The sequence below is a fragment of the Osmerus eperlanus genome, chromosome 8, assembly GCF_963692335.1.
Source record: "Osmerus eperlanus chromosome 8, fOsmEpe2.1, whole genome shotgun sequence".
Lineage (NCBI taxonomy): Eukaryota > Metazoa > Chordata > Actinopteri > Osmeriformes > Osmeridae > Osmerus > Osmerus eperlanus.
In genome coordinates, this window is record NC_085025.1 from 1,299,474 (window position 1) to 1,323,754 (window position 24,281).

A 24,281-nucleotide genomic window follows, 5' to 3' on the forward strand; every position below is an offset into this window, starting at 1 on the left:
TTGCTTTAACTTTGTTGATTAATAATCAATGTTTGGTCAGCCTCTGAACTGAATTTTATACCATCCCATACCAGCAGCAATAAACATTTGAATGATTCTGTATTCAAAGTTGTGGGACGTGGCTGTCCTGTGTGTTATATATGTTTGAATAAATAAATCAAGAATATACAGTATCTTAAATCTAAAGGTATAAAATGTACACGTTTTTGGGTGTACATAGGCACACAATGTACAGTATGCTCGATGTAGCTGTTAAGATGAGATCATAGTGCTACTAAATAATTAATTTTCTACTTACAGGTTTCACAAAAGGAACAATTCAGAAGCTGTAGGCTTGGCCTGTGTGATAACCTACATTCTAGTATGACACGGTTTTGAGGGCCATGATGAATTAAAACGCTGTGACCTGCTTACTTTGTATACAGTTTGGCTTTGCCCCCATCGGACGGCATAGACTGGGTGGTCCCATAGAGAGGGACGTAGCACCTTCTGTTGAGAGGAAAAGAGCGAATGGTAAGAAGGATTATTTCGAAAAGGCGTGTTGATACAGCGCTTGCAACATTTGCTTATCGATGTTACATGGAGGTCATATGTGTTTTTTGTTTGTTTTAGGTTACAGGTTGGACAAAGCGATTCGACACCCCTCCCTGGCTGTTCAGTCGTAGTCGAGACCCAGCTGATTGCTTTGAGTCCCGTGAGGACACTTGGATGATCAATCAATCCAAACGGAGTTGTTCGGAACGTTTGGTTTTCTGTGGCCGCTCGTGTCGGCAAAGCCATTCCAACTCCCGGTCCGGTTCGACTGGGGATTATTTCTAGAAGAGGATATTTTCAACTTTTAGTTTACCGAAGATTCTCATAACGAGTAGGCCCTTGTCTCATCCCCAGCCTCGCGTACACTTCTAATTTTAAGTCATGGGGGATACTGGTAGCGAACGTAGAAAACCACCAAGTTTACCACCTCGGTGTCCATGTGGATTTTGGGGGTAAGACGTTGCATTTTATTTTCCAGAATCTTGGTTGTATTAAGCGATATAATGGGTGAGGAAGTAAATGTTAGCATAAACCCATTGTTGTTCTGTTGTGCAGGCCGGGTGGGGGTTGGGAGAAGTTGAGATCTGGAAACCTATTCATTTCTATCGTATTGTATTTTCCTTGTGTGACCACCCTAGTATTTTCTGTCACACCTGCTCACATTTGTTGTCAATGAAATGTATTATAACATAAGAAATTTGCCCGAGGTTTCCCAAAGCCTGAAGTCTAGTTGGATCGGTTACTCTATCAGTAGGCTACAGCTGATACTTCACAGTACTGGCAACATTTTCCCTTCATTCGATATTGTCTAGTTGTGGAATGTTTCGGATTTAATACAGTTATCTAGTTTTATTTTCAGTCTTTGTAAGCATTTAGCTGTATTACGACTCATTGAGTAGCCTAAAAAATAATAGATGTTTTTATTTAATTTAATTAGAACACTATTTAAAGAATAGGACGTGTGGTGGGGGTGGATTATATCATACTATGACTGACACACACACACACACACAGAGGATATTGGGGTGTTACCCCATGGTTGCTCTCAAGTCAATCTAAGGACCCCTCACACCTGTCAATGTCAGGTGATGCAGTTGACATGTTTATTACACGTGCCCAAAGACAACACCTGCTTTTTTTTGTGTCAAAAGCTTGTCACTTAAAACTCCTCGCAAGCCTCCTTTTAGAGAGAAACCAGAAACTGATTTTTGTGTAAGTCGTTTTAATTACTGGCACTGTTTTTGTGGCGTTGACTTGCCGTGTTGTAACTGGAATTTGAGTAAATATTTGGACTGCCCCCACCACATCATCATTGTGCTAGTTCATGGGTATCTAGGATGAATATGCTGCACTCCTATTTTGGGCCATTTATTTGCTGGTAAAATTAACGCAGAGGATATCAATATGGCTGAAGGTATATACATAAAAATAAAACCTTTTTTTTAGGGTGTGCAGGGTTTCTGGCCTCAGGTATCATCTCTGCATGTGTTCATGTGAGTGACAAGTGTCCCGGTTACAAACCCCAACAGGCGTTCAGGGTTGGGAGTCTAAAATGTAACCCAGGTCATTTGTGACACTGCATTGGTCACATTCCCTCCTGCAGGCACAATGGCTGAATCCCCTCTGGAGTTCCAGCCTGTCCCATGTTGACAGGACACAGCTGACTGAACTGTCCCAGTAAAGGACATTGTTTTTTTTTTTTTTTAAAGAGGGTGTTGGAGAGGTCCAGAAGGAGAACATCCCTCTGAAACATTATGTCATACAGGGATGGAGTTTATGGAATGTTGGAGGAAAACGTGTGTTAGGTGGGAGGAAATGTAGACCATAGATGCTGAGCAAATATATATTTTTATTATATTGTGAACCGTGTATGACAGGGAGTATTACTGTTTCATCAATGACCAAACAGGAAATATAACACGACCTGTGGAACCTGACCTGAGATTTACTTTCCAGTCCACATACTCATCTTGTTTATTTTTTCATTCTTAATTTTTCCCATAATTGACGACTAGACTGCTGAAGTTGTGAATGTAGCGTCATGTGTTAGAAGCCTGTGGTGCTGTTGTCCCATGACTCCTTTGTAGGATAGGCTCTTGCACGTTTGGTCACCTCCCTCCTTCGTCAACTTGTTCCACAGTTACAGATAACATCAAAAGACTGCAGTGTTTGCCGGTTACTCATTCTTTGCCAAATATATGCTTTATGGCTACCTGATACTATTTCCTGTTTAACAGTTGACACTTCCCCTACCCTGTCACTTCAGCCTTAAGGGCTCCTCCCTCCTTCCCTAATATGACTTTCTGTCATTTGTCACCCGACCATCCGTTTATCACTCACTCCATGTAGTCATGGAAACCTCCTAGGTCTGACTGTCTGGCAACAGAAATGGGTCAGGATGGAAGCTCCAGAGGGGAGCTGAACAGGAGTCAGATTGGCCCTGTCTGTCATGTTGTGGCAAATGAGAAGAAATGAGCTCAGATGAAGGAATTGTGTATCGGGGCCATTACTACCCATTTGAATGAAGGCAACCATTTAGACAGTCTGTTTTTAACCTGCTTTTCTGTCTTTCCAGGTCAAGTAAAACTATGAACCTCTGCTCCAAGTGCTTTGCTGGTGAGTATTCTGGTGGGCTTTGCAGTCAGTACATCACACTTCTATATGTCTGGACAGTGGCTGACTGTTTCAGGCCCGTCTGTGTACCTAAGACCAGGTGGGAAGAGCTCAGGGCCACAGATGGCCGTCGTGTGGCTGCTTCACAGCTCACCAATCACAAACACCGTAGGCTAAAACACAGCCAGGCGCAGAGCAGGATTTAGGGGCCCAGTTGAGTTCCAGACAAGGAAAGCATGAAGCCAGGACCGCTGCTCGTCAGGAAGCTGCTGGGGTATCGAGGATCTAAAATGGAGATAATGTCTGAAGTTTCTGTGGCTGGCTCCTGGGAGGCCTGGTAGAGTGTGTGCTGGAACTCTGGCGGTGTCCATGGTAACCAGGGAGAGACCTGAGGTCCGTTCTCAGTCTGGCGTCACAGGAAGCAGCTTCGCTCAGATCAGCACACAGGAGCTCACCAGCCGTGCTTAACCGTTCTCGCTTCAAGAAAAAGCCCTGACTGTTGGTCCGAGTTCTGCCGAACCTTGCAGAGAGTGTTACACAGAGAAGGGAAGGGTGAATGTGAGGTTATCGCTCTCTTCCATGTCCACATCTCTGGGTCTGGTGGACGTTAGCCCCTCACATGCATGTCATTTGATTGTCAGTGTTGGAGCAGTGCTGATGACATGCCATTGTATGCAGAGCCATGCGCCACTCATTACCGTGTCAACCAACATTTTGATTGTTCCTTTCCTTCTCATTCCCCTTATTCTTTCTTCTTCAGATATCCAGAAAAAGCAGCCAGATGAGGACTGTGCCCCTAAGCCCGCCCCGGCCTCTGGGAGTAGCCAATCAGCCGTCTTCAGTAGCGAGAGTAGCAGCATCAGTAGCCAGTCCCTTTCGTCTCAGCCCAGTGGCTCCGACCAACCGCCAAGCGATGATCCTCTCCCTGTGTTCTCTGGCACACAGGAGGGTAAGTTGGTAATATGGGAGAAACCCACTGGTTTGAACCCCACTGAGAAGCTACCATAGCTGGCGTCACTCGCACTAGGACCTAGACGTCTCTGGAGCGCTGAAGTATGTCGCTGGTCGTGTAGTGTGGGGGTAAAGAGCCTGTAAGTTTCACATGCAGGCTCCGTGAGATGTGTCTTGGCAGCAGCCAGGCTGCAGGCTTCCCACTGCTGGGCGGCTGCGGCGACGCCCGCCGTCACGGCCGCGGTGACGGTGACGGCCGGCTGCTATGTGTGCCGGAGGGCTGGTGCGGTGGCTCTGGTGCTGGCATCTCGCTGCCTGGCCTACATAGGAACGACGGACGCTCCGACCATCTGTCAACACGTCCACACACCATCTCCTTTCATATTCCATATTGTATTGTATTTTAGTATAAATTGTATACGTTTTAGTGTTGTTGTTTTTTCATCACCAAAGAAATGTAAATGATGCATTGTTAAAGGGAGAGGCATACTGATCTGTAATCAGGACAGAACCTGCTGTTTAAGTTTCACAACTCTGTCTGTTTTTAACAGACACAGTTGTGTTCTATTAACAGGCCTGCCTATCCTGAGGTGGTTCTCCCATCACACTGTCAGGCTGGGCTCCAGGGTGTCACACCTGGGCCCCAGGGGGTCACACCTGGGCCCCAGGGGGTCACACCTGGGCCCCAGGGGGTCACACCTGGGCCCCAGGGGGTCACACCTGGGCCCCAGGGGGTCACACCTGGGCCCCAGGGGGTCACACCTGGGCCCCAGGGGGTCACACCTGGGCCCCAGGGGGTCACACCTGGGCCCCAGGGGGTCACACCTGGGCCCCAGGGGGTCACACCTGGGCCCCAGGGGGTCACACCTGGGCCCCAGGGGGTCACACCTGGGCCCCAGGGGGTCACACCTGGGCCCCAGGGTGTCACAGCTGGGCCCCAGGGTGTCACACCTGTCAGTTATGTCATTGCTGTCGCCTGCTCTGAAGAACATTTTGTTTTCTCCTCTCACAGGTGTGTCGTGCACAGAGACGGCCCAGGGCACGCTGTGCACTCCCACCAAACGTCCTTACGACTCAGGTACAGCCCTGCCGTCCCCTCCTGCACCCAGCTAACAGCCGTCCTGCGTGGGCTTGGTGTGACGTTATTGGTTGTGTCCAACTTCAGGGTCTGAGAGCGAGGCGTCACCGGAGAAGCGGGCCCGGACGGACGAGGAGGCGGGGGGGAGCGAGGAGCCTTGCAGGGGGCCCAAGCAGAAGAACCGCCGGCGCTGCTTTCGCTGCCAAACCAAACTAGAGCTGGTGCAGCAGGAACTGGGCTCATGTCGCTGTGGTCAGTACTGCCAGAACCCTCCAGTCACAGGCTAACCCTAACCACCAGAACCCTCCAGTCACAGTCTAACCCTAACCACCAGAACCCTCCAGTCACAGGCTAACCCTAACCACCTGAACCCTCCAGTCACAGGCTAACCCTAACCACCTGAACCCTCCAGTCACAGGCTAACCCTAACAACCAGAACCCTCCAGTCACAGGCTAACCCTAACCACCAGAACCCTCCAGTCACAGGCTAACCCTAACCACCAGAACCCTCCAGTCACAGTCTAACCCACGGGCTTAGCTTTTCACATACTCACATACTCATGACCTTCCATGATGTCGGTCTGTTTCCCTCTCCTGATCTCTTCCCTCTCCCTCCCTCTGTCTCTTTCCCGCTCCGTCCCTCTCTCCCTCTCTGTCTCCCTCTCTCTGTCTCTCTCCCTCCCTCCCTCCTCCCCCAGGCTACGTGTTCTGCATGCTGCACAGGCTCCCAGAGCAGCACGACTGTCTGTTCGACCACCTTGGCCGCGGGCGCGAGGAGGCCGTCCTCAAGATGGTGAAGCTGGAGCGCAAGGTGGGCCGCTCCTGCCAGCGCATCGGGGAGGAGTGCTCCTGAGCACCCACACGGCCCAGCCAATCAGAGAGGAGGCACTTAGAGAGAGAGGGTGGGGGCGGGGCGGGGAGGGAGGGGCAAGGGGAGGGGGTGGGGGGTTGAGGAGGGAAATAGCATGGTCGCTTTAGCTCGGACCTGCCCCCCCAATTCTGGTTGTGAGCTTGAACACAGTCCTGTAAAGTCTTGATCCCTACATGGGACACCTGCTGGACCGTACTCTGGACTGCGCCATCATGGTCCCAGGGCCCCCGTGGCAAGCTGTGGGGCCTAACTCAGTCTGGCATCTTCACACAGCCTTAACTCAGCCAGTCTTCAGGGGGGTTTCCTGTAAAGAACGATCGGTCAGTTTGATCACACTGCCCCCCTTCCCCGCATCTCAACCAAGGCTCCTCTGCACCTCCATTGCTTTATGATTTAGTTGAAAGAGAAGACCGCTCCAGAACATGATTAAACTGACCCGTCTGAATTTACTGGGCCCTTAGTCGTCAGCAGGTTTCCAGTACTCTGTCATGGGGGAACATAACCCTGTCCTGCGGCCTCTCTTCAGGTTATCACCCCCCACCCTCCTCCCTCCTGCCCAATCAACCAGTGGTTTGGCTCCTGCATGGCATTGGATTGAACCTCAGTGTGTGTGTGTGTGTGTACGTACGTACGTGTAGAGTAAGGACGTCCCCTCTGACTCAGTTCTCGTGTGGCCATGTTTGTTTCTATGAACTGTCGTCAGCTTTGTTTAACTTGCGGACCGCCGAGCCCTGAAAGATGGTGCACCCCTCCCCTGTGTTCAGCTGGATCAGACACTGAACAAATGGACTCGGGTCACACAGAACCTCCGGAGCAGAGCCCTTTTCCATCTCTGCCTTCCCTTTGAATGAGTGGTTTCTGTCTTCTTGTAATAGCCCAGCCCTCTCTTTTCTCTTTCTTTACCCACGTACACAATCTCTCTTGGGAGTTTGTGCTCCAATCATTTCTGTTTCAGCCTCTCTTCTTCCTCCCTGCAAGTCACGCTGCTTAGCTGATCCTCAGTCACTCTCTCTTCTTCTTTGTTTCTGGCTCACCAACCACCTCAATCCTGAGAGGAGATTGAAGGATGAAGAGAGCAGCGGTGAGGAGAGATGACGTGGCTGGTAGTTTAAGACCTAGTTTATCATGTGAGACCTGTTCTCTTGAGTGCTTATGAGAAATGGGGAAACAATGAGTATCTTTCTGTATCTTAAAAGAAATTTTATTTAACCATATATTGTTTTGATTTACTTACACACTAGCATAGAGCTGCATATTTAGTTAAATGTATAAAAAGAACATAATTCTGTTCCATTTTCTCTTATTTTATTAAGTTTCATTTTCACTGAGGAAGAATAAAGTGGATTAGAGGATGTGAACTGTTTCCTCTTCATTTGATCATTAAAACATCATGACTTCCTACAGAGGTCGAAGGATATGAAACTTGAGTCTGATTCATGTTGATTCAGATTTGTCACTTTATTAAAGTATTAAAGTGATGTCAAGGAAATAGAAATGGGTACCTGGACAGGGTCAATAATAAAAATAAAAAAGCCATTGGTTTCAACGGTAAATAGAAGATGGAGTCCAGTCTGATCTAGAATAGGACAGCAGCTTGAGAACTACAGTCTGTATAGAGGGAGAAGCATGGTCAAATAAGTACAACACAGAATTGAATTCAAACTCAATACAAACATCCAAATATAAGCTAACTTGTTGAAATGTAAAGTGAAAGGTATGCAATTGGATATACACCGATAACTCGTTTGGAATTCCACCATTTAGCTCTGAACAAAACCAACCAACTGCCTCAACTAATGGCAGTAGTTAGTTGGCTGCTGGGATACTGTGACATTGGGAGGTGAGAAAGCACCTGTCTAAGCTTAGCTCAAAGCTCTTCAACCACACCTCCATACACAGACTGACCAGTGACCTGCAGTCACCAACCCACTGTGAACCGATGGTGTGGTTTATCTGCTGTGCACGTCTGCAATACGCCCACCTGGGTGGGCACCTCTAAGACTAACACTAAGTGAGAAGATGCTCACAATTCTCAACAGGATTCTTTGCTGAAGGAGCTGCTAGCCCACCAGAGAGCAGTTATCTGGGGTGCTGGGCTGTAAGGAGATCCCTGAGGGAGCGTGCTCCTCAAACCCCTCGCTCTCCCTCACCAGCGCCCGCTCCAAGATCACGCGGCCCTCCTTGTAGCGCTGGCTGTCCTCTGTGGCGTACTCGTAGATCCAGCCCAGCTTGCTGTTGCAGTTCTTACAGCTGATGTCTCTCACCACGTGCCTGCCTGTCAGCATCAGTCTGTCCTGCACCTCCCTGTACTGCAGGTTCACCACCTGGTGGAAGGCTGAACATCAGTAACAAGCCGGGGGCGACACCGGATCATGCAAACATATCTGTGTCTGGACCTACGTAGGGAGGTGGACAACAGAACTATGCAGTGGTTGACTCATAGGAGCATGTTGCCAGTGGTGCGCTGTCCTGGCTGCAGTGACTGGGCTCACCTTGTTGAAGAGGAAGGCTCTTCCTGTAGCGCCGGTGAAGCGGGTGGAGATGAGCTCCGTGCGGTTGGTCAGGATGGTGTCACAGCTGGCACAGGAGAAGAGCCGCGTGCCACCGATGTGATCCAGGAAGATGCGGCCCATTCTGCTGCTGTCTGCCAGGCTGACCATCAAAACAGACATAACTCCTATCAGACACGTTCTCACACTCATTCACACAGTTTTGAGACACAGCTAGAGAGGGAATGAAACTGCGACTAGATCAAAGATGGTGGGCTGATGTGTGGTATTATTGTCATTAACTTAGCAGACCAGAAAAATGCACAACCAACCACGGAAGTCTGCTGCTATGCGATAGCATGATGATGTCTTACATCAATTCTGAACTGGCAGCTTTCCTTAGTTGAAAAAACGTTTCCCATTTAAAGGTATCAACACATCCCATAATTTAATCCATTACACGTGAATTGAATCCATGGATATAGCTCCATCGTTGTCTTATCATGGAACATTAGTACTTCATCCAGTTTGGAAAAAACGATAGTAACACAACAACATATGGAAGGAACTTTCTCACCGTAGGTAGCTAGATCCTTTCGGTTTATATACAGACGGTATTTCTACGCTTCGTTTTATTTTGTGTTCTCTTCAACGTTGTGCGTTTTCCTTTAGCTGAACTCGGTGCGCAGACACCCTACTCAAACAAACGTCGTGTTTTGTCCACAGCTGTTCCGCTGGAGCAACACATCCGGCGACGTTAGCCCCGCCCCTAACATTATGGTACTTTATAGTTTAACCACAAGGGGGCGGTCAAACTAGTAAAAGACGAGGGTCCTTCAAAACATATAAAAAACAAAAGCGTCTTTGACAGTATACTTATCTGTCATCCGAAGCTTGTGTGTTGGTGGACAACAGTGAGGAGAATCCTACTACAGCAGAGATTCACAACCTGTGACCGGCTAATACAGGTGGGCCGCCAAACCAATGAAAACTAAAGTATGAAAAATGAATAAATATAAAAATATTTACACGTTATGACCAACTGACACTTCCGCCTTAATTTGCATACGACCCATTTTTTTATTCAAGATCTTTATGGAATTTAATTACCATATTTTACATAGGCTATATTATGGCGTTCGTAATATTAAAAAAATCATAAAATAAAATAAGAAACTCGCAGAATTCACTATGCACACATAACTTCCGCACATTGCACAACCCAAGTCAACAACTTCCGATAGCAAACCATAATGTAATGTAAGATGTAGTTCTCAGTTTCTAACAAAAATCTGGAAATGGAAGAGAGCTCCGTGAGGGCGACCTGTTATCGGTCGATGACAAAAAGCGAGAAGCGGGTTAGCGCAATCTGATTGTAGCTAGGGTTAATAAGAGAGCTATAGCTAAGGGTTAACAACCTGTTCGGGTTATTAAAAGTCATGTTTTTAACTTCACCGGAAGTTCTAGACTTGGCAGTGGTAGTTACGCAGGTTACCTCTCTTTACAATGTGTGCTTACTGTGTCGCTGATGGACCCCCGATCTCAATCTCAACCCTTAACCCTAAACCCTTACAGAGTTAGCAAGAACACCCTTGTCCTTGTCCTTGAGAGGGAGATAATAGACTCTTATGCAAAGACAATCTCTGTTAACAGGATTAAAAATTGATTATGATCAGCAATAAATCCACTCTTATCTGACGGATTGGAAGCTCATTTGATTCAAGGGGATAATATAAGTATTTAACACTGATCAACTTAATGATTTCCCATACCATACAGCATTCAAAAAGTAAATGACTACAAAAATGTCTACAACATTACATACAGTACAAATCTCCTTGATTATGTGTTGTAGTGAGACACCCCCCCCCCCCCCCCCCCCCGGCACTCCCTGCACTCTGTAATTCCTCCAATAATAAATTATTACAAGAAATAATATTATAAATAATATTTTCTGAATAAATCCTCAGATAATGAAGTTACATGAGGTAGACCGCCCACTGTCCTGATGTAAAACATCAGGTCACCTAAGGTTTCAGCTGCTCTGAAGACGCACTCATAAACAGGTGAACCACGATTACAAATCAAGTTCAAGTTTAAGTTCAAGTCTTTTATTGTCAGATGCACAGAGAACAACACAAGGTCAGACTGGGCACAGGACAAGACAACGCAAAGCAACCTGGCACAACATAACATATAAGTACACAGAACATAGATTACATCTATGATAAGCTAAAATATAGTAAACCTCCTAAATATACAAATAATATACAATATTCAATACAGTATACTAAACCTCTAATACACATAATAACCTATACTAACCTTATAAACCTATACTAACCTTAGACAAGTGAAGTACAATTAGTGCAAAATTTGGCGATACTGCAACCAGTAGCTGAAAGTGACAGTGTGTAAATTGACTAGGGTGAAGTGTATCAATGTCCATATCAATGTTCATTCAGAAACCAGATGGCCCTTGGAAAGAAACTGTTGTCCAGTCTGCGTGTGCGAGACCGAATGCTGCGTTAACGCCTGCCAGAAGGCAACGGGGTAAAAAGACTGAAGGATGGGTGGTAACAGTCTCTTAGAATCCTGCCAGCTTTCCTGAGGCATCATGTGTGGTAGGTGTCCTGTAGGGCTGGGAGCTTCCTGATGATGAACTCAGCAGAACGGACCACACTACATAGGGCCTTGCGGTCACTGTCTGTGCAGCTCCCATAGCACACTGTGATGCAACCAGTCAGTATGCTCTCTATAGTGCATCTGTAAAAGTTAGTGAGGATGACTGAGTCCATGCCAAACTTCTTCAGTCTCCTCAGGAAGAAGAGGCGTTTCCGGGCCGCTTTGACCACCTTGTCCGTTTGAACAGACCAGGTGAGATCATTGCTGATGTTCACCCCGAGGAACCTGACGCAGCTGACCTTTTCCACTTCGGATCCGTTGATGTGTAGGGGTGCATGTATGTAGGGGTGCAAATCCACTTCACAAACACAAGGACAAATACACAAATAGACCAATACACAAATACAGCCGTTCAAACCTCTTTTGCGTTGTTCATTTTTTGTGAATAATGATTGTGGATTTGTCATTTTCTTGAGGTATCTGTTTGTTCTGCAGTCCTTGTTCTACATGGGCCCATGTTTTATCAAGTGGTGTGGCCTGAGTGACCTGAGTGTTGGAGAAGCACATTCTTATCTCTGAGTTTTCACACAATGTTACCTTTCGCTGAAAACAGATAGTCTGAGTTACAACAAGAAAGTATCTCAGAATCCATGACCTTGCTGACACAAGTACTGAAGAATATAAGAGTTGCAAAACTTTCAACCTCATATGTTTATTCATTTGGCCAATAGTTAAGGCCTTGTGTTGACATTTTGTGATTTCAGTGAAAAGTGTGGTTGCACAGTATGAAAAACTGAAAGATAAGAGCATTGATTTAACTATTATCTTGACTCTTACAACTGAAGAACAAACTACTTATTAAGATAAAATGCAGAATTGGCCTCTCCATGCAGTTCAAATGACCTTCTACTAATCTTAATGTACCCTTACACAATTTCTCTGTACATTACATGTTCTGTTCATCCTGTAGGGTTTTTTTAAATCTCTCTTTCATTCTTTCGCTCTTTCTGTCTGTCTCTCATTTGCTCTCTCTCCTTGTTTGCTCTTTTTCTGTCATTGTCTCTTTCAACCTACCTTCTGTTTTCGCTGACTGGCAGGTACTGGAGTTGTTGTGACGACAGTGTCATGGCCATGCCATTGAATAAGTGTTTGGCCCCACCCCCTCTGTATATTCATGACGTGTCAGCAGGTATATTTGTTAATTGCTCTGAGCAGAAGTGTAGTGGACCTGGAGATACTGAGCACCTTGTTATCTACCTGTCAGACAGACAGACTGACAGCAGGACGGGTGGTTTAGGAGCTGCATCACTGGCACACAGCAGGACGGGTGGTTTAGGAGCTGCATCACTGGCACACAGCAGGACGGGTGGTTTAGGAGTTGCATCACTGGCACACAGCAGGACGGGTGGTTTAGGAGTTGCATCACTGGCACACAGCAGGACGGGTGGTTTAGGAGTTGCATCACTGGCACACAGCAGGACGGGTGGTTTAGGAGTTGCATCACTGGCACACAGCAGGACGGGTGGTTTAGGAGTTGCATCACTGGCACACAGCAGGACGGGTGGTTTAGGAGTTGCATCACTGGCACACACAGACGAAGGATGTCTCTGCTGACGGTCGTACTGCTGGTGCTCTCCATGGCATCAGGTCGCTTTACATTCTCATATTCTAAAAACACTTCAAGTATGCATGAAATGAATGTTACCAAATATGGAAACACAAACTCTGTAATTGCAGTTTGAGTATGTTTTCGTTTTAGCTGTGCATGGTTCTGTCTATGGACTCGATATGTATTCCTGTTATAAATCTATGTGTGAGAATTCATTACTTGATTACAGCACTTGTAACCAAAGTATCTGATTCCTTTTTGTTGTCATCTTCATCCCAAAGCCGATGCACAACTTTGCCCTGTGATCCCCCCCCCCTCCCAGCCCCCTCCTACCTCAGGTGAGTTTGATCTCCAAGCATTGATTATCCTGTAGTCAGGTGAGTGTCCATGTGTTGATTATCCTGTAGTCAGATGATTGTCCATGTGATTGGTGACAGAACTGATTGGTCCGGCTCTGGACCCTCAGCTCTACACAGCTAGTATCTCACTCAGTTCAGTATGTACAGCATCTAGTATCTCACTCAGTTCAGTACATACGGCATCCCAGAAGAAGACCGCCTAGAATCAATTTGAATCGTGGTGATGTAATGTCCTGAAATATGACAGAAAACCTAGCTTTGACCCCTGACCCCAACCCTTACCAATATTGTTAACACTTATACATACATATTAACACGTATTAATGCTAATAAGTATCTCATGGTGGCCTTATCATCTATAACGCTGATTACAAGCACCTGTATCTAAAGTGTTACTGTGGTTAATTTAAATGTTCCATTTGAAACCCAGTGTAAAGACGTTGACTCCAGCTCTCTTTCCAGTTCACAGCCTCAGGCCCTCAGACGTAGCCGTGGTCGCTGCCATCGGAAACATCCAGACACACAGGTGAGAAACACTGCGGTGCATTCTGGGATATGGGATAACCAGCATTCTGGATCATAAGGAATCATGTGGAAGCATTCAAATGTTTATGATAATCAAACATAAGTCCGTCTTTCTGCCTGCAGCAGTAAGCTGTCCACTGTCCTTTCAAAGTTTCACGGTAAGCCTATATTGAAATGTTTAGCTGTGTTTTATGGTTTAATCTAAATGTGCTCTGACAGAGTATCTTGGTCCGTATCTTGGGCTTACCTATTTAAAATTAGTTTTGAAATGTTACAGTTTCATAAACAAATCTGACTGAGTATTTTAAGTGACTCCTAAGGGAGGAAATGTCCATGGATGAAGAAAAGATTAAGTTTGCAACAATATACATTCTAAGGAACATCTATCTACTGAACGTCATTAGGGCATTATCTTTCTGTAATCGATCCACCAATCGGTCTTTTGACACAATCAAAATTCAATGTGGGGTATAATATAACTGCATTGAATACATATCAAAATCGAGTGTAAAGAACACATATGAATGGACTTCATACTACTGTATGATATCTTTACTGCTCTGATAGTTGTACCTTGATAGAGCTAGTTGACAGCAAGTTCAAGTCAGTATTTATTGCTATCAATTTCACTGATAAAAAAGCATATGACAAAAGAACATTACTAGTATCCAACCACAGAAGAAGAAAAGACTGATAGAGGTAGATAGCAGGAGGCCAACCCCACAATCATGACCTCGGTGTCACCTTTACGGCACATAGATTTCTGTAGTTATTCCCCGAAGGCCTCGTAAAGTAACAAAACGTCTGAATTTCCTCCCGTTCCTTCAAGATGTCATGACTTTATTCAACCCATCCCTGACCAGTCAACTACCTGATCAAATCAACCCATATTCCTCCGACATCTCACAGCCCAGGTTAGTCAAAACACTCCCAAGAAAGAAATATACACCTGTACATGTGCCTGTGTGTGTCTCATTTTCAACCCTTTACAATTTTTCACAAGTCTCGTGGAGCAGGCCAGAGAACTGTCTCTCTCCTTTAGCAATAATCAGGTAAAAACGACCTTTTCCCAATAACCTCAACCTAGTGTATTGCAAAGGTTAATTTGACCCATCAGGGACTCATCTCTCCTTCCTCCGACAGGAAGTAGACACAGATAGAGACTGGAAGCTGGTGCTGCTGTTCATCCAGGTTGACGACATCTGCGCATGTCAGGACAAGGTCAGAGGTCAAAGACAAAAAAAATCCTTCTACATTTCAGCCTTGTTATGGTCTAGTCGTGCCCATGACAACACAAACATGTCAACACAAACATGTCAAGACAAACATGGTGTTTGTGTGTCGGCAGGTCACCTCAGCCATGGAAGCAACTGTGCAACAACTAGATCTTGCTCTACGAGCGCTTCACTCGCAGGTCTGATAATATACGGCGCTGGCACATCTTTCCACTACACGTTAGACTTCTTCTGGGGATTAACTGAAGTTATTGAGCAGGAGTTTATGATTGCTTTCTACGTACTTACAGTTGAAGCGGACCATTGTGAGCGTCGCGGTGTGGAACGGCGACTATGACACTGGTCCAGCCCACCAAAACAGGTGCGGCTTTTAATGAACAAACTGAGTTTTAGAGTTACACATTACACGTTTCCAGGATTTGATCCTTTTGGTTGGTTGTCATGGGAGATGTTTGGGTTTTGTGTTGGCAGGATGTGCCCATGTATGGAGAGAAAGAGCGAAGGTGAACAGAGACTACTGAAGACCATACTTACTCAAGCCATGCAGGTAAAACAAGTCTTCTCATCTCTCATTTAGTATGTTCATGGACTTGTAGTTCAAGTGTTTCAATGAAACCCACCAGGAGTCCCTTGGTCGCCACCTGGAGGAGAAGCTGTGGTACTGCAGCAGGCGTGACTTTGCCGTCCTCCTGCAGGACTCTCCTTTTATCACAAACAGCGCTTCAGTCGACGTGAGTGACCAGCAGTTGAAGCCACCAGCACCTGCCAACATGAAGCACACAAACACACTCTTCTCAGTCACCAGTGAGGCCCAGCAGCATAGGCGCTGTGCTGTATGTTCACACACAACTGTTCTTTTGTGCCTCCCCAACAGAGTGGGAGGCCTACCGCCATACAACAGTCACGTCACACAGACGAGCTGATGCTGCAGATGTGGGCAAACCTGGTCAGTCCTCCGGCCTGCTACAGAGGCCGTGTCTCTGAGGCCAACACACAGCCATTGTCCACGCTCACTTTCCAGGCCACGATGAACATTGTAATAATGGGGTCATTTGTCTTTTAGCTGCAGTCTACCAGTGGCCGGCAGAACATGGGGGACAATGACATGATCTTATCTGTCCCATGCCCCACTGAGGTAGGAAAGACTCGCTCTCACGCACAAACTGTGCATGACTATCAACTACGCAAGTAGTTTATCGCAGAACAAAACAACACATAATTCAAACAAAATGTTACTGAGATAAATCTATCTTTCCCCTCCCTCTCTCTCTCTCTCTCTCTCTCTCTCTCTCTCTCTCTCTCTCTCTCTCTCCCTCTCCCTTTCTCTCTCTCTCTCTCTCTCTCTCTCTCTCTCCCTTTCTCTCTCTCTCCCTTTCTCTCTCTCCCTCCCCATATATCTCTCTCTCAGAAACGGCCCTTCCTCAGGACACAGAGGAACTCTCCAGTAGCCTCCCACCACAGTGAGCCAAGTCTTCGTTTTGATCCAGTGAGTGGTTCCTTGCCATGTTGACCAGGGCCAGTGCAGACTGTCTCAGTCACAACCACATGGAGCTCCTCACAGTCCACACACTGTTCATGCTGCTGATTGTGGACGTGCTCTGTGTGTCTTGTCAGATCATGGGCACTGAGCTGCCCTGTGAGGACCTCAGCCCCTCCAGTCACCCTCCAGACTCTGGTAAGAACAACTTACACATGTTACATGTACAAGTCAAACCCTCCACTGTGACCTTGAACACTGTTCACTTGCAGTATTGTGCAAAGTAACATTTCACCCAAAGGTGAAATGATAAGTTTATAACTGATAAGTTAAATATGTTGTGGTGTGTGTGTGTGTGTGTGTTGCTATGTCCGCCCTGACCTTGTGTTCTCCTCCTAGTTCACGCTCTCCGGCCAGGTGACATCAAGGTGGTGGCTGCCGTGGGAGACTCTCTGACAGTGAGTCAGGCATTTGGTGGTTTCTCCTTTCACCTGTACCTAAGTGGTGAGCCCACCTGCTGTGTGGTGAGCCCACCTGCTGAGTGGTGAGCCCACCTGCTGTGTGGTGAGCCCACCTGCTGAGTGGTGAGCCCACCTGCTGTGTGGTGAGCCCACCTGCTGAGTGGTGAGCCCACTTACCCAACTGCTTTCTGACAGTCATCCAATTCTCAACTGTGTTTCTGATCAACAGGCAGGCAACGGTATTGATTCCAAACCTACCAATGTACTGGATGTCTTGCGACAGTACAGAGGGCTCTCCTTTAGGTGGGTCACCACAGTGCAGCCATTACCACTATCTAATCACCTGTCTGAGTGTTAGCTACATGTATCAGTAAACCCTGACTCATGCAGTTTCTGTCTCTGTTTGGCAAATTAGTATCGGGGGAGACGAGAACCTTACCACCGTCACAACACTTCCCAGTGAGTCCTTCTCCTTGTCTTTGTGATTCACATAATCAGCTAAAGCTAATGACAGGACACCGGCCTCCAGTGCTGTGCCTCACCCACTCTGTGGACTCATGAGTGTATTACGCTCCCTTAGCTTCATCCCAGTGTCTTTTGCCGCTGTTTAGATATCCTGAAGCACTTTAACCCTCTCGTGACTGGCTACTCTACGGGCATGGGCAAACAGGACACCCCCCAGGCCTTCCTCAACCAGGCAGTGGCAGGAGGGAAAGCCAAGTGAGGAGTCCCACCAGACCGCTCTCTAAACACCTGCATCCATGCAAACACTCCTCCTCCCTGGTCTCCATGTGATCAGGTTCATCAGGTGTCTTCTTGTGTGTTTTCAGGGATATACCAAAGCAAGTGCGAACCCTTGTGGCCATGATGAAGAATGACTCAGTAAGACGGCTCAGATGTGTTATTCAGTGATGAGAAGTATTTCCTAGAGTTTATGGACAGCTTCCTAACAACACTCCTTGGTTGACATGCATATTTTCATGGTGCCTTCTGTGTTGCAGCGCATCAATTTCCAATCTGACTGGAAGATAATCACTATGTTTATCGGAGGCAATGACCTGTGCAGCTACTGCCAGAACTCAGTGAGTACTAATATCGCGTCTTCTGTAATACCTGTTTTCGCCTCTTGGGATTTTTGTTCTTTAAAAGTCAACTGTCTCTCCCCCCTTTTTCCCCACAGCTGTTTTACTCTGTGGAGAACTTTTTACGTCACATTCAAGAGGCACTGGATTACCTTCACAAAGAGGTTAGGACTGTGGACAAGTCCCCTTTCACTCCATTTTGGTTTATCTTTTACTTAATCCTTGAGGGTTTAGGTTGGTTGAGGGGCAGTTCTATGGGCGTATGTGAAGCCCTCTGTGACATGCTTGCGTGTAAAAAGGGCTATACAAATACATTTGATTTGATTTGATTAATCAGACTAAGTCTTTCAGGAAGAGAAGAATATAACTTAATACAATGTTTGTGTCTGGTCCTGTGTCTCTCTGTCTCTTTGTCCTAATGCCAGGTGCCCCGGGCCATCGTGAACCTGGTGGAGCCCATAGACATCACCTCCCTGAGGAAGGCCCACCAGGACCCCTCTGTCAAGTGCCCCACCTGGCTGGTCAAGTACGTGTCCCTGCTCTGCCCACAACAGTTCTACATCTGGTTATCGTGCATCACAAGGCCTAGATCAGAGTGGGTTTAGACGTGTAGAGTGTCTGTTTGTCCTCTCCACAGCATCCTGTGTCCCTGTGTTATCCTGCCCAAAGAAGGATCTCTAGCGTTAAAGCAGATGCATGAACTGATCAGAGATTATCAGGTATGACAAACGTCACATGGATGCGCACTCATTCTTTTGTAAAAGAAGAACTATCAGTCATGTATTTATTGTGTGATGCATTCTAATCCCTTGCCTTCGATCATTTCAGTGGTCGTTGAACGTGCTGGTGGAGTCTGGCCGGTATGACACCCACCCTAACTTCACCGTGGTCATTCAGCCTCTCCTCAGAGACGTGATCGTTCCTCTGCTGGAGGTAAGTCATGTCTGCAGGATGGTGGACGGAGACTTGAGACTCTTGAGACTCTTAACCCAGTTTGGGGTCACAGTGAAAATGATGCTTATAGACTTGCGATCGCATGTGTGTGTGAGCGCATGAGGGTAGCGTTGCCTGTGCGACTGAATTCCACCACATAGGCAATGCGACATTCTCTCTAGATTTAGTTTTAGACCCAAACTAATCCTAATGTTGCACTGTGTTCCGTTGTGTTCCACCGTGTTCCACTGTGTTCCGCTGTGTTCCACTGTGTTCCGCTGTGTTCCACTGTGTTCCGCTGTGTTCCGCTGTGTTCCGCTGTGTTTTGCTGTGTTCCACTGTGTTCCGCTGTGTTCCGCTGTGTTCCGCTGTGTTCCGCTGTGTTTCGCTGTGTTTCGCTGTGTTCCACTGTGTTCCACTGTGTTCCGCTGTGTTCCACTGTGTTCCGCTGTGTTCCACTGTGTTCCGCTGTGTTCCAGGACGGAAGGCCAGACCGTTCGTACTTCAGCGCTGACTGCTTCCATCTCAGCCAGAAGTCCCAGACTCTGATGGCTCGCTCCCTCTGGAACAACATGGTCAGACTCGAGACGCAGATGTCATAAAATGAACCTAGAGAGGAGCCGCAACATGCGTTTGCCTTTAGAAGTTCATCATTCCTTTTCATTGGGTTTGTCCATAGTTGGAGCCTCTTGGAAACAAGACTGCTGTGCAGGCATTCTCCAGTGAAATTCCCCTGAAGTGCCCATCTAAGGTTAATATCTCTGACACACGTTTTCTACCTTTGAAAGTATTTCAGTTTCAGAAAAATTCATATAAAGTTTTTTTCAAAAAAGAAAAAAAAGTGTATTTCTTCCATTTAGGACTCGCCGTTTTTGCAGACCTACCAGAACAGCAATTACACATATAAAGGCCCCGCCCCAAAACCTCCACCAATCACGGTAGGTCCCTACAAACGGCTCAAACATCCTCTTTGGATACAGAGGTGACCAAACTGTCAGCTGTGAGTCACTTATCAAGAAAGGACTGTGAGATTAATGAAACATGCTTAAAGATGATGGACTCACTCTGTTCTGCTTCTGTGTCCTATCTCTCTCTCTCCCTCTCTCCCTCTCTCCCTTTCTCCCTCTCTCCCTCTCTCCCTCTCTCCCTCTCTCTCTCTCCCTCTCTCTCCCTCTCTCTCTCTCTCTCTCTCTCTCTCTCTCTTTATCACTAGAACTGGGGGAGCGATCTCTCCTGTTCATCCGTGGCTCCATCCACAGCTGTGCCTACCTCAGGTGAGACTGAGATCTGTGCCTACCTCAAGTGAGATCTGTGCCTTCCTCAGGTTAGACTGAGACTCAGGGCTCACCTCACTGGCTCCCTGACGGGGCGGTGGAGATGACAGGGACTTGGTGCAGTACTAACTGATGTGTTCTCCTCTTCCCAGTTCACAAACTGCGCCCAGCAGACATCAAGGTGGTGGCAGCACTGGGAGACTCAATCACTGTAAGAAAATACAAGAAGACTGAGTGGTGTGTGTGTGTGTGTGTGTGTGTGTGTGTGTGTGTGTGTGTGTCGAGGGGGGGGGGGTGGGTGTGGGTGATTAAGCAAACCGTCTATAGTTTCCATGATCTATGAACCTCTCTTATCATTTGTTATCGGTAACTAGTTCAACTATTGTGATATCCCTTTGATGTTCAATATCTTTTATGCAGACAACAGCATTATATAACATATATATCATCATTTCTGGTTTCCTATCTAGTCAGAGAATTGTTTACTTGACATCTGTTTCCTCGTACATCATCGGCATGTTCTTTCTTCACAGGCTGGGGTTGCAGCCAAGTCGAAGAACATTTTTGAACTCAACCGAGAGTACAAAGGAGTTTCATGGAGGTACAGCACTGCCTAATCATACACTCCTACATGTAAACACCCTTCAGCGTACACCAGGCCTGCCTGGCCATGCATGGTCATTGTTGGAGAGCTTGGTCTGAGGCTCTGCCTCTTAGTCTCTATAAAAGTGACATTTACCAAACAAATGTTCTTGCGTGTCTGTCTGTGTTCCTGCAGTATTGGAGGGGACCAGAGCTTGGACACTGTCACTACACTGCCAAGTGAGTGTTGCAATGCTCATATGTGACCACTAGATATCAAAAACTCCACTCTCTGAATACAGTGGACAACTTATTGACGTACAGATAGTGGCACTGTACACGTCTTAACCCCATAAAGACGGTAGTCCATGCTGTCTCTACAACTGTTTGTTTCTTCTAGACATTCTGAAGAAGTTCAACCCCTCCCTCCAGGGCTTCTCTAAAGGTCAAGATCCAAGGCAGAAGGGTTTCAACATGGCCGTGGCTGGGGCCATGACCCTGTAAGTACAGCCAGACTCTCACAGCCCGACGTGTCTCTCTCCTCCTCTCCTGTCAGTCCCACTTATACCCATGTTTGCTGTTTCCTAGTGAGATCCCAGCTCAGATCCAACAGTTGATCAAGGCCATGAAAGAAAACAAGGTAACAATTTTACTCTCACTGGATACACTCAGTAAAGTAAGTTAAGCTGGGATCATCTGACAAGGGCTTCTGTCCTCCATGTCTTCCTCTGTCTGTGCGACCCAAAGCAAGTGGATTTTGAAAATGATTGGAAGCTAGTGACCATCTTTGTCGGGGGCAGTGATCTTTGTCATTTCTGCATAGACCAGGTATGTGTACTCTCCAAGCGATACACAACAGACTGACAGAACGGTGACACACCAGTAGTGTTTTTACAGAGTGTGGATACATAACAAAGTGTTGCCATACCTCCCTCAGAACAACCTGACTCCAAAGAACTACAGCCACAATCTGATGTTGAGCCTGGACATGCTGTACCAACAGGTCAGTGAGGAGAAACATTCTTGTGGATCAGTAGATACCAGGGGTGTAGCCAGAATAATCTTTTTGGGTAGGCCTAGAAAAATATGGATAGTCATCTTTTCAGTTTTTTTAACTTATTTACTTTGCATCATTTTTCTGAGATATTTTCGTTTTTGGGTAGGCCTTAGAACAAATTGGGCTACCGTGGCTACGCCCCGGGTAGATACTCTAAACGTATCTTTCTAAATGAGAATCCTTTTCCCAACTAAAAACAAATGTACATTCTCACGACCTATCGCCATGATCTCCCTCCGTCTGTCTCTCTCTCTCTCTCTCTCTGTCTCTCTCTCTCTCTCTCTCTCTCTCTCTGTCTCTCTCTGTCTCTCTCTCTCTCTCTGTCTCTCTCCAGGTACCAAGAGTAATGGTCAGTGTCACTGAGGTACTGCAGCTTGAGCCTCTTCGGACGGTGCAGCAGCAGAACACATTGTGCTCCCTGTTTCAGAGGTAAAAATATATTTTTAGATGTTTTCTAAAATGATTTTGTTTGTAAAGGTTGAAAAAGTATTTTCTAAAAAAAGTGTAGATTTTTTTTTTCAAGGTTGAAAAAGTATTTTTCAAAAGTAAATCAAAACCTGCTTTCAAAAAAGGGGGACATTCTTATGGCCCACAAATCCACTTATGGTTGAAATATTTATGGTTACGTATATGTGTACTTCTGCCATCTCTGGACAGGAATAAGTGTCCCTGCCTTATGAGTCCAGATGATAACTCTCCAGAACTGGAAGAGATCAAACGTATCAACAAAGAGTACCAGGTAGGGGAGAAGAGGCCACAACTAATAATAAAGTCACATTTGTTTGGGGAGTCAGGTGGCTGATTCCCGGCCGTGTCAATTGACGTTGTGTCCTTGGGCAAGGCATTTCACCCTACTTGCCTCGGGGGAATGTCCCTGTACTTACTGTAAGTCGCTCTGGATAAGAGCGTCAGCTAAATGTAAACGTAAATGTTTGATATTCTCTGTCTGAAGATTTAACAGGAATAAATGACAGATGAATCCATCATGCTCAAACGCACAGATTTAATCTCCTTCTATTCATATTTATTTTGAACAGATTGAGAGCGAGCTTCTGATCTCAGGAGAACGTTATGATGGGCGGGAGGATTTCACTGTTGTCCTCCAACCTTACCTACACAGCTCCTTTGTGCCTTACGTTGGGGTTAGAACGCCTGCATGTTGAGCACAAACACACACACATACACACACATAAATGACCACACATACACACACATACATGTACACACATACTAACCGTCTGTTTTCACAGGTGGGAGTAGCTGACATGAGTTTCTTCTCTGCGGACTGTTTCCACATCAGCGAACGAGGCCATGCGGAGATGGCCATCGCTCTCTGGAACAACATGGTGAGCGAGAGGGTAGACATGGAGGATCAAACCATAAGCACAAGTGGTTGAGCTCAAACTCTGTGCTCTGGGTTTCCAAGTTCATAGCTTAGTTAGTCATTAGGCTGTCAGATGGCTGAGCGGTTAGGGAGGCGGCCTATTAATCATAAGGTTGTTGGTTCGATTCCCGGCTGTGCAAAATGACGTTGTGTCCTTGGGCAAGGCACTTCACGCCTCAGGGGGAATGTCCCTGTACTTACTGTAAGTCGCTCTGGATAAGAGCGTGTACTAAATGTAAACGTAGTAACATTGGTGGTGTTTCACAGATGGAGCCGGTGGGCAGGAAACACATGTACAACAACTTCACACATGATCGCTCCAAAATCAAGTGCCCCTCTGAGGTATGTAGCCGTCACACACAGTGTGGCAGCTCGGTCTACTGGTGAAACAAGTGTTCAACTTATCTGAGATGAGTTTGTGTGACGCACGTGTCATTTACATCTATTTGCCTGTTTGCAACTTAGTTTGTTCTCCCCCTTTAGGATCATCCGTTCATCTTTACCAAGATCAACAGTCTCTCAAGCTCACCTGTACAGCCCAGCACCACTGTCCAACCTCCAGTGGCAACCACCAGCCTGAGTCCAGGCCCAACGGCCCCCATCATCCAGTGTGATTCTTCTGTGCCTGTGTGGGTGACTGCTGTTCTTGCTGTGGTCGGTTTACTTATTGGTTGGGGGGTCACCTGGCTGCTCATGTCTTACAGACTGCGTCAGAACCAAAGGAAGAAGGAGGAGAAAGTGGTAGAGATGAAAGGAACTGTTTTTTAAGGCGCTGTGAAATAATTATGTTGATGATACTGGCCTACTTTTTCCACTTCTGCACAGTTTTTCTTTCATTCTTTCTCTCTCTTTATTTTTCTCTCTCATTCAGACACACATACACAAACATTCACACACGCACACACGCACACATAATCACACAATACGGGTTTTGCATGTTCTACCAAGCATTCTGTAAATATAACTGTAGATTATTTATATTTCCCCTATTTTATTTTATTGTATAAACAGTACCAACGTTTTATGTTCCCAATTACCATTAAGAATGTATGCAATTATTAAATAATTGTTTATTTAAACAATAAAAGGTGATGCCAAAATGATGCTTTTAGTTTTAATTGATCAGAGAATGTGTAATATTC

At 46.3% G+C, this 24,281-nt stretch overlaps 3 protein-coding genes across 6 annotated transcripts; 2 read left to right on the plus strand and 1 right to left on the minus strand.

The window, feature by feature from the left end:
• Window positions 1-356: 356 nt before the first annotated feature.
• On the plus strand, window positions 357-7,401 carry LOC134024527 (AN1-type zinc finger protein 3-like). 2 transcript variants are annotated; one of them, XM_062467003.1, is made up of 7 exons: window positions 357-513; window positions 613-986; window positions 3,110-3,150; window positions 3,908-4,096; window positions 5,111-5,176; window positions 5,258-5,428; window positions 5,875-7,401. In XM_062467003.1, the coding sequence occupies exons 2-7, from the start codon at window positions 916-918 to the stop codon at window positions 6,027-6,029; spliced, it is 693 nt and encodes a 230-aa protein (XP_062322987.1). In that variant the 5' UTR covers window positions 357-513; window positions 613-915; the 3' UTR covers window positions 6,030-7,401. The 2 variants fall into 2 exon arrangements, with proteins under 2 accessions (XP_062322987.1, XP_062322988.1); XM_062467004.1 differs by having other exon boundaries at window positions 5,264-5,428.
• Window positions 7,402-7,480: 79 nt separating this feature from the next.
• LOC134024528 (protein yippee-like 5) lies at window positions 7,481-9,282 on the minus strand. Of its 3 annotated transcripts, none has more exons than XM_062467006.1 (3): window positions 9,114-9,282; window positions 8,540-8,699; window positions 7,481-8,371 (listed from the first exon to the last, which is right to left on the minus strand). In XM_062467006.1, exons 2-3 carry the CDS (start codon window positions 8,678-8,680, stop codon window positions 8,108-8,110), a joined length of 405 nt encoding a protein of 134 aa, XP_062322990.1. In that variant the 5' UTR covers window positions 8,681-8,699; window positions 9,114-9,282; the 3' UTR covers window positions 7,481-8,107. The 3 variants fall into 3 exon arrangements, with proteins under 3 accessions (XP_062322990.1, XP_062322989.1, XP_062322991.1); XM_062467005.1 differs by having other exon boundaries at window positions 8,540-8,687; window positions 9,114-9,281; XM_062467007.1 differs by lacking the exon at window positions 9,114-9,282 and adding an exon at window positions 8,869-9,095 and having other exon boundaries at window positions 8,540-8,691.
• Window positions 9,283-13,062: 3,780 nt separating this feature from the next.
• Window positions 13,063-24,236, plus strand: LOC134025153 (phospholipase B1, membrane-associated-like). Its single transcript, XM_062468040.1, has 41 exons — window positions 13,063-13,108; window positions 13,592-13,655; window positions 13,778-13,812; window positions 14,484-14,568; window positions 14,655-14,706; window positions 14,798-14,875; window positions 15,003-15,068; window positions 15,180-15,250; window positions 15,361-15,436; window positions 15,486-15,620; window positions 15,764-15,835; window positions 15,953-16,024; window positions 16,298-16,375; window positions 16,504-16,564; window positions 16,766-16,824; window positions 17,057-17,130; window positions 17,243-17,286; window positions 17,439-17,547; window positions 17,658-17,709; window positions 17,829-17,909; window positions 18,008-18,073; window positions 18,335-18,435; window positions 18,547-18,628; window positions 18,738-18,842; window positions 19,322-19,417; window positions 19,522-19,593; window positions 19,703-19,780; window positions 20,056-20,116; window positions 20,269-20,327; window positions 20,650-20,717; window positions 20,895-20,938; window positions 21,099-21,198; window positions 21,287-21,338; window positions 21,446-21,526; window positions 21,636-21,701; window positions 22,090-22,184; window positions 22,413-22,494; window positions 22,793-22,897; window positions 23,006-23,101; window positions 23,407-23,481; window positions 23,623-24,236. The coding sequence occupies exons 4-41, from the start codon at window positions 14,489-14,491 to the stop codon at window positions 23,905-23,907; spliced, it is 3,129 nt and encodes a 1,042-aa protein (XP_062324024.1). The 5' UTR covers window positions 13,063-13,108; window positions 13,592-13,655; window positions 13,778-13,812; window positions 14,484-14,488; the 3' UTR covers window positions 23,908-24,236.
• Window positions 24,237-24,281: the final 45 nt, after the last annotated feature.

What these genes read in the sequence shown, in the direction of transcription:
- LOC134024527 (XM_062467003.1), top strand. Translation starts at nt 916, where the DNA reads ATGGGGGATACTGGTAGCGAACGTAGAAAACCACCAAGTTTACCACCT. An exon ending in CAAACGTCCTTACGACTCAG is followed by an intron (nt 5,177 to 5,257) that starts GTACAGCCCTGC and finishes GGTTGTGTCCAA; the next exon opens with CTTCAGGGTCTGAGAGCGAG. An exon ending in ACTGGGCTCATGTCGCTGTG is followed by an intron (nt 5,429 to 5,874) that starts GTCAGTACTGCC and finishes CTCCTCCCCCAG; the next exon opens with GCTACGTGTTCTGCATGCTG.
- LOC134024528 (XM_062467006.1), bottom strand. Translation starts at nt 8,680, where the DNA reads ATGGGCCGCATCTTCCTGGATCACATCGGTGGCACGCGGCTCTTCTCC. An exon ending in GAGCCTTCCTCTTCAACAAG is followed by an intron (nt 8,372 to 8,539) that starts GTGAGCCCAGTC and finishes GCCTTCCACCAG; the next exon opens with GTGGTGAACCTGCAGTACAG.
- LOC134025153 (XM_062468040.1), top strand. Translation starts at nt 14,489, where the DNA reads ATGACTTTATTCAACCCATCCCTGACCAGTCAACTACCTGATCAAATC. An exon ending in CAAACAGCGCTTCAGTCGAC is followed by an intron (nt 15,621 to 15,763) that starts GTGAGTGACCAG and finishes CCTCCCCAACAG; the next exon opens with AGTGGGAGGCCTACCGCCAT. An exon ending in TACAAAGGAGTTTCATGGAG is followed by an intron (nt 20,718 to 20,894) that starts GTACAGCACTGC and finishes GTGTTCCTGCAG; the next exon opens with TATTGGAGGGGACCAGAGCT.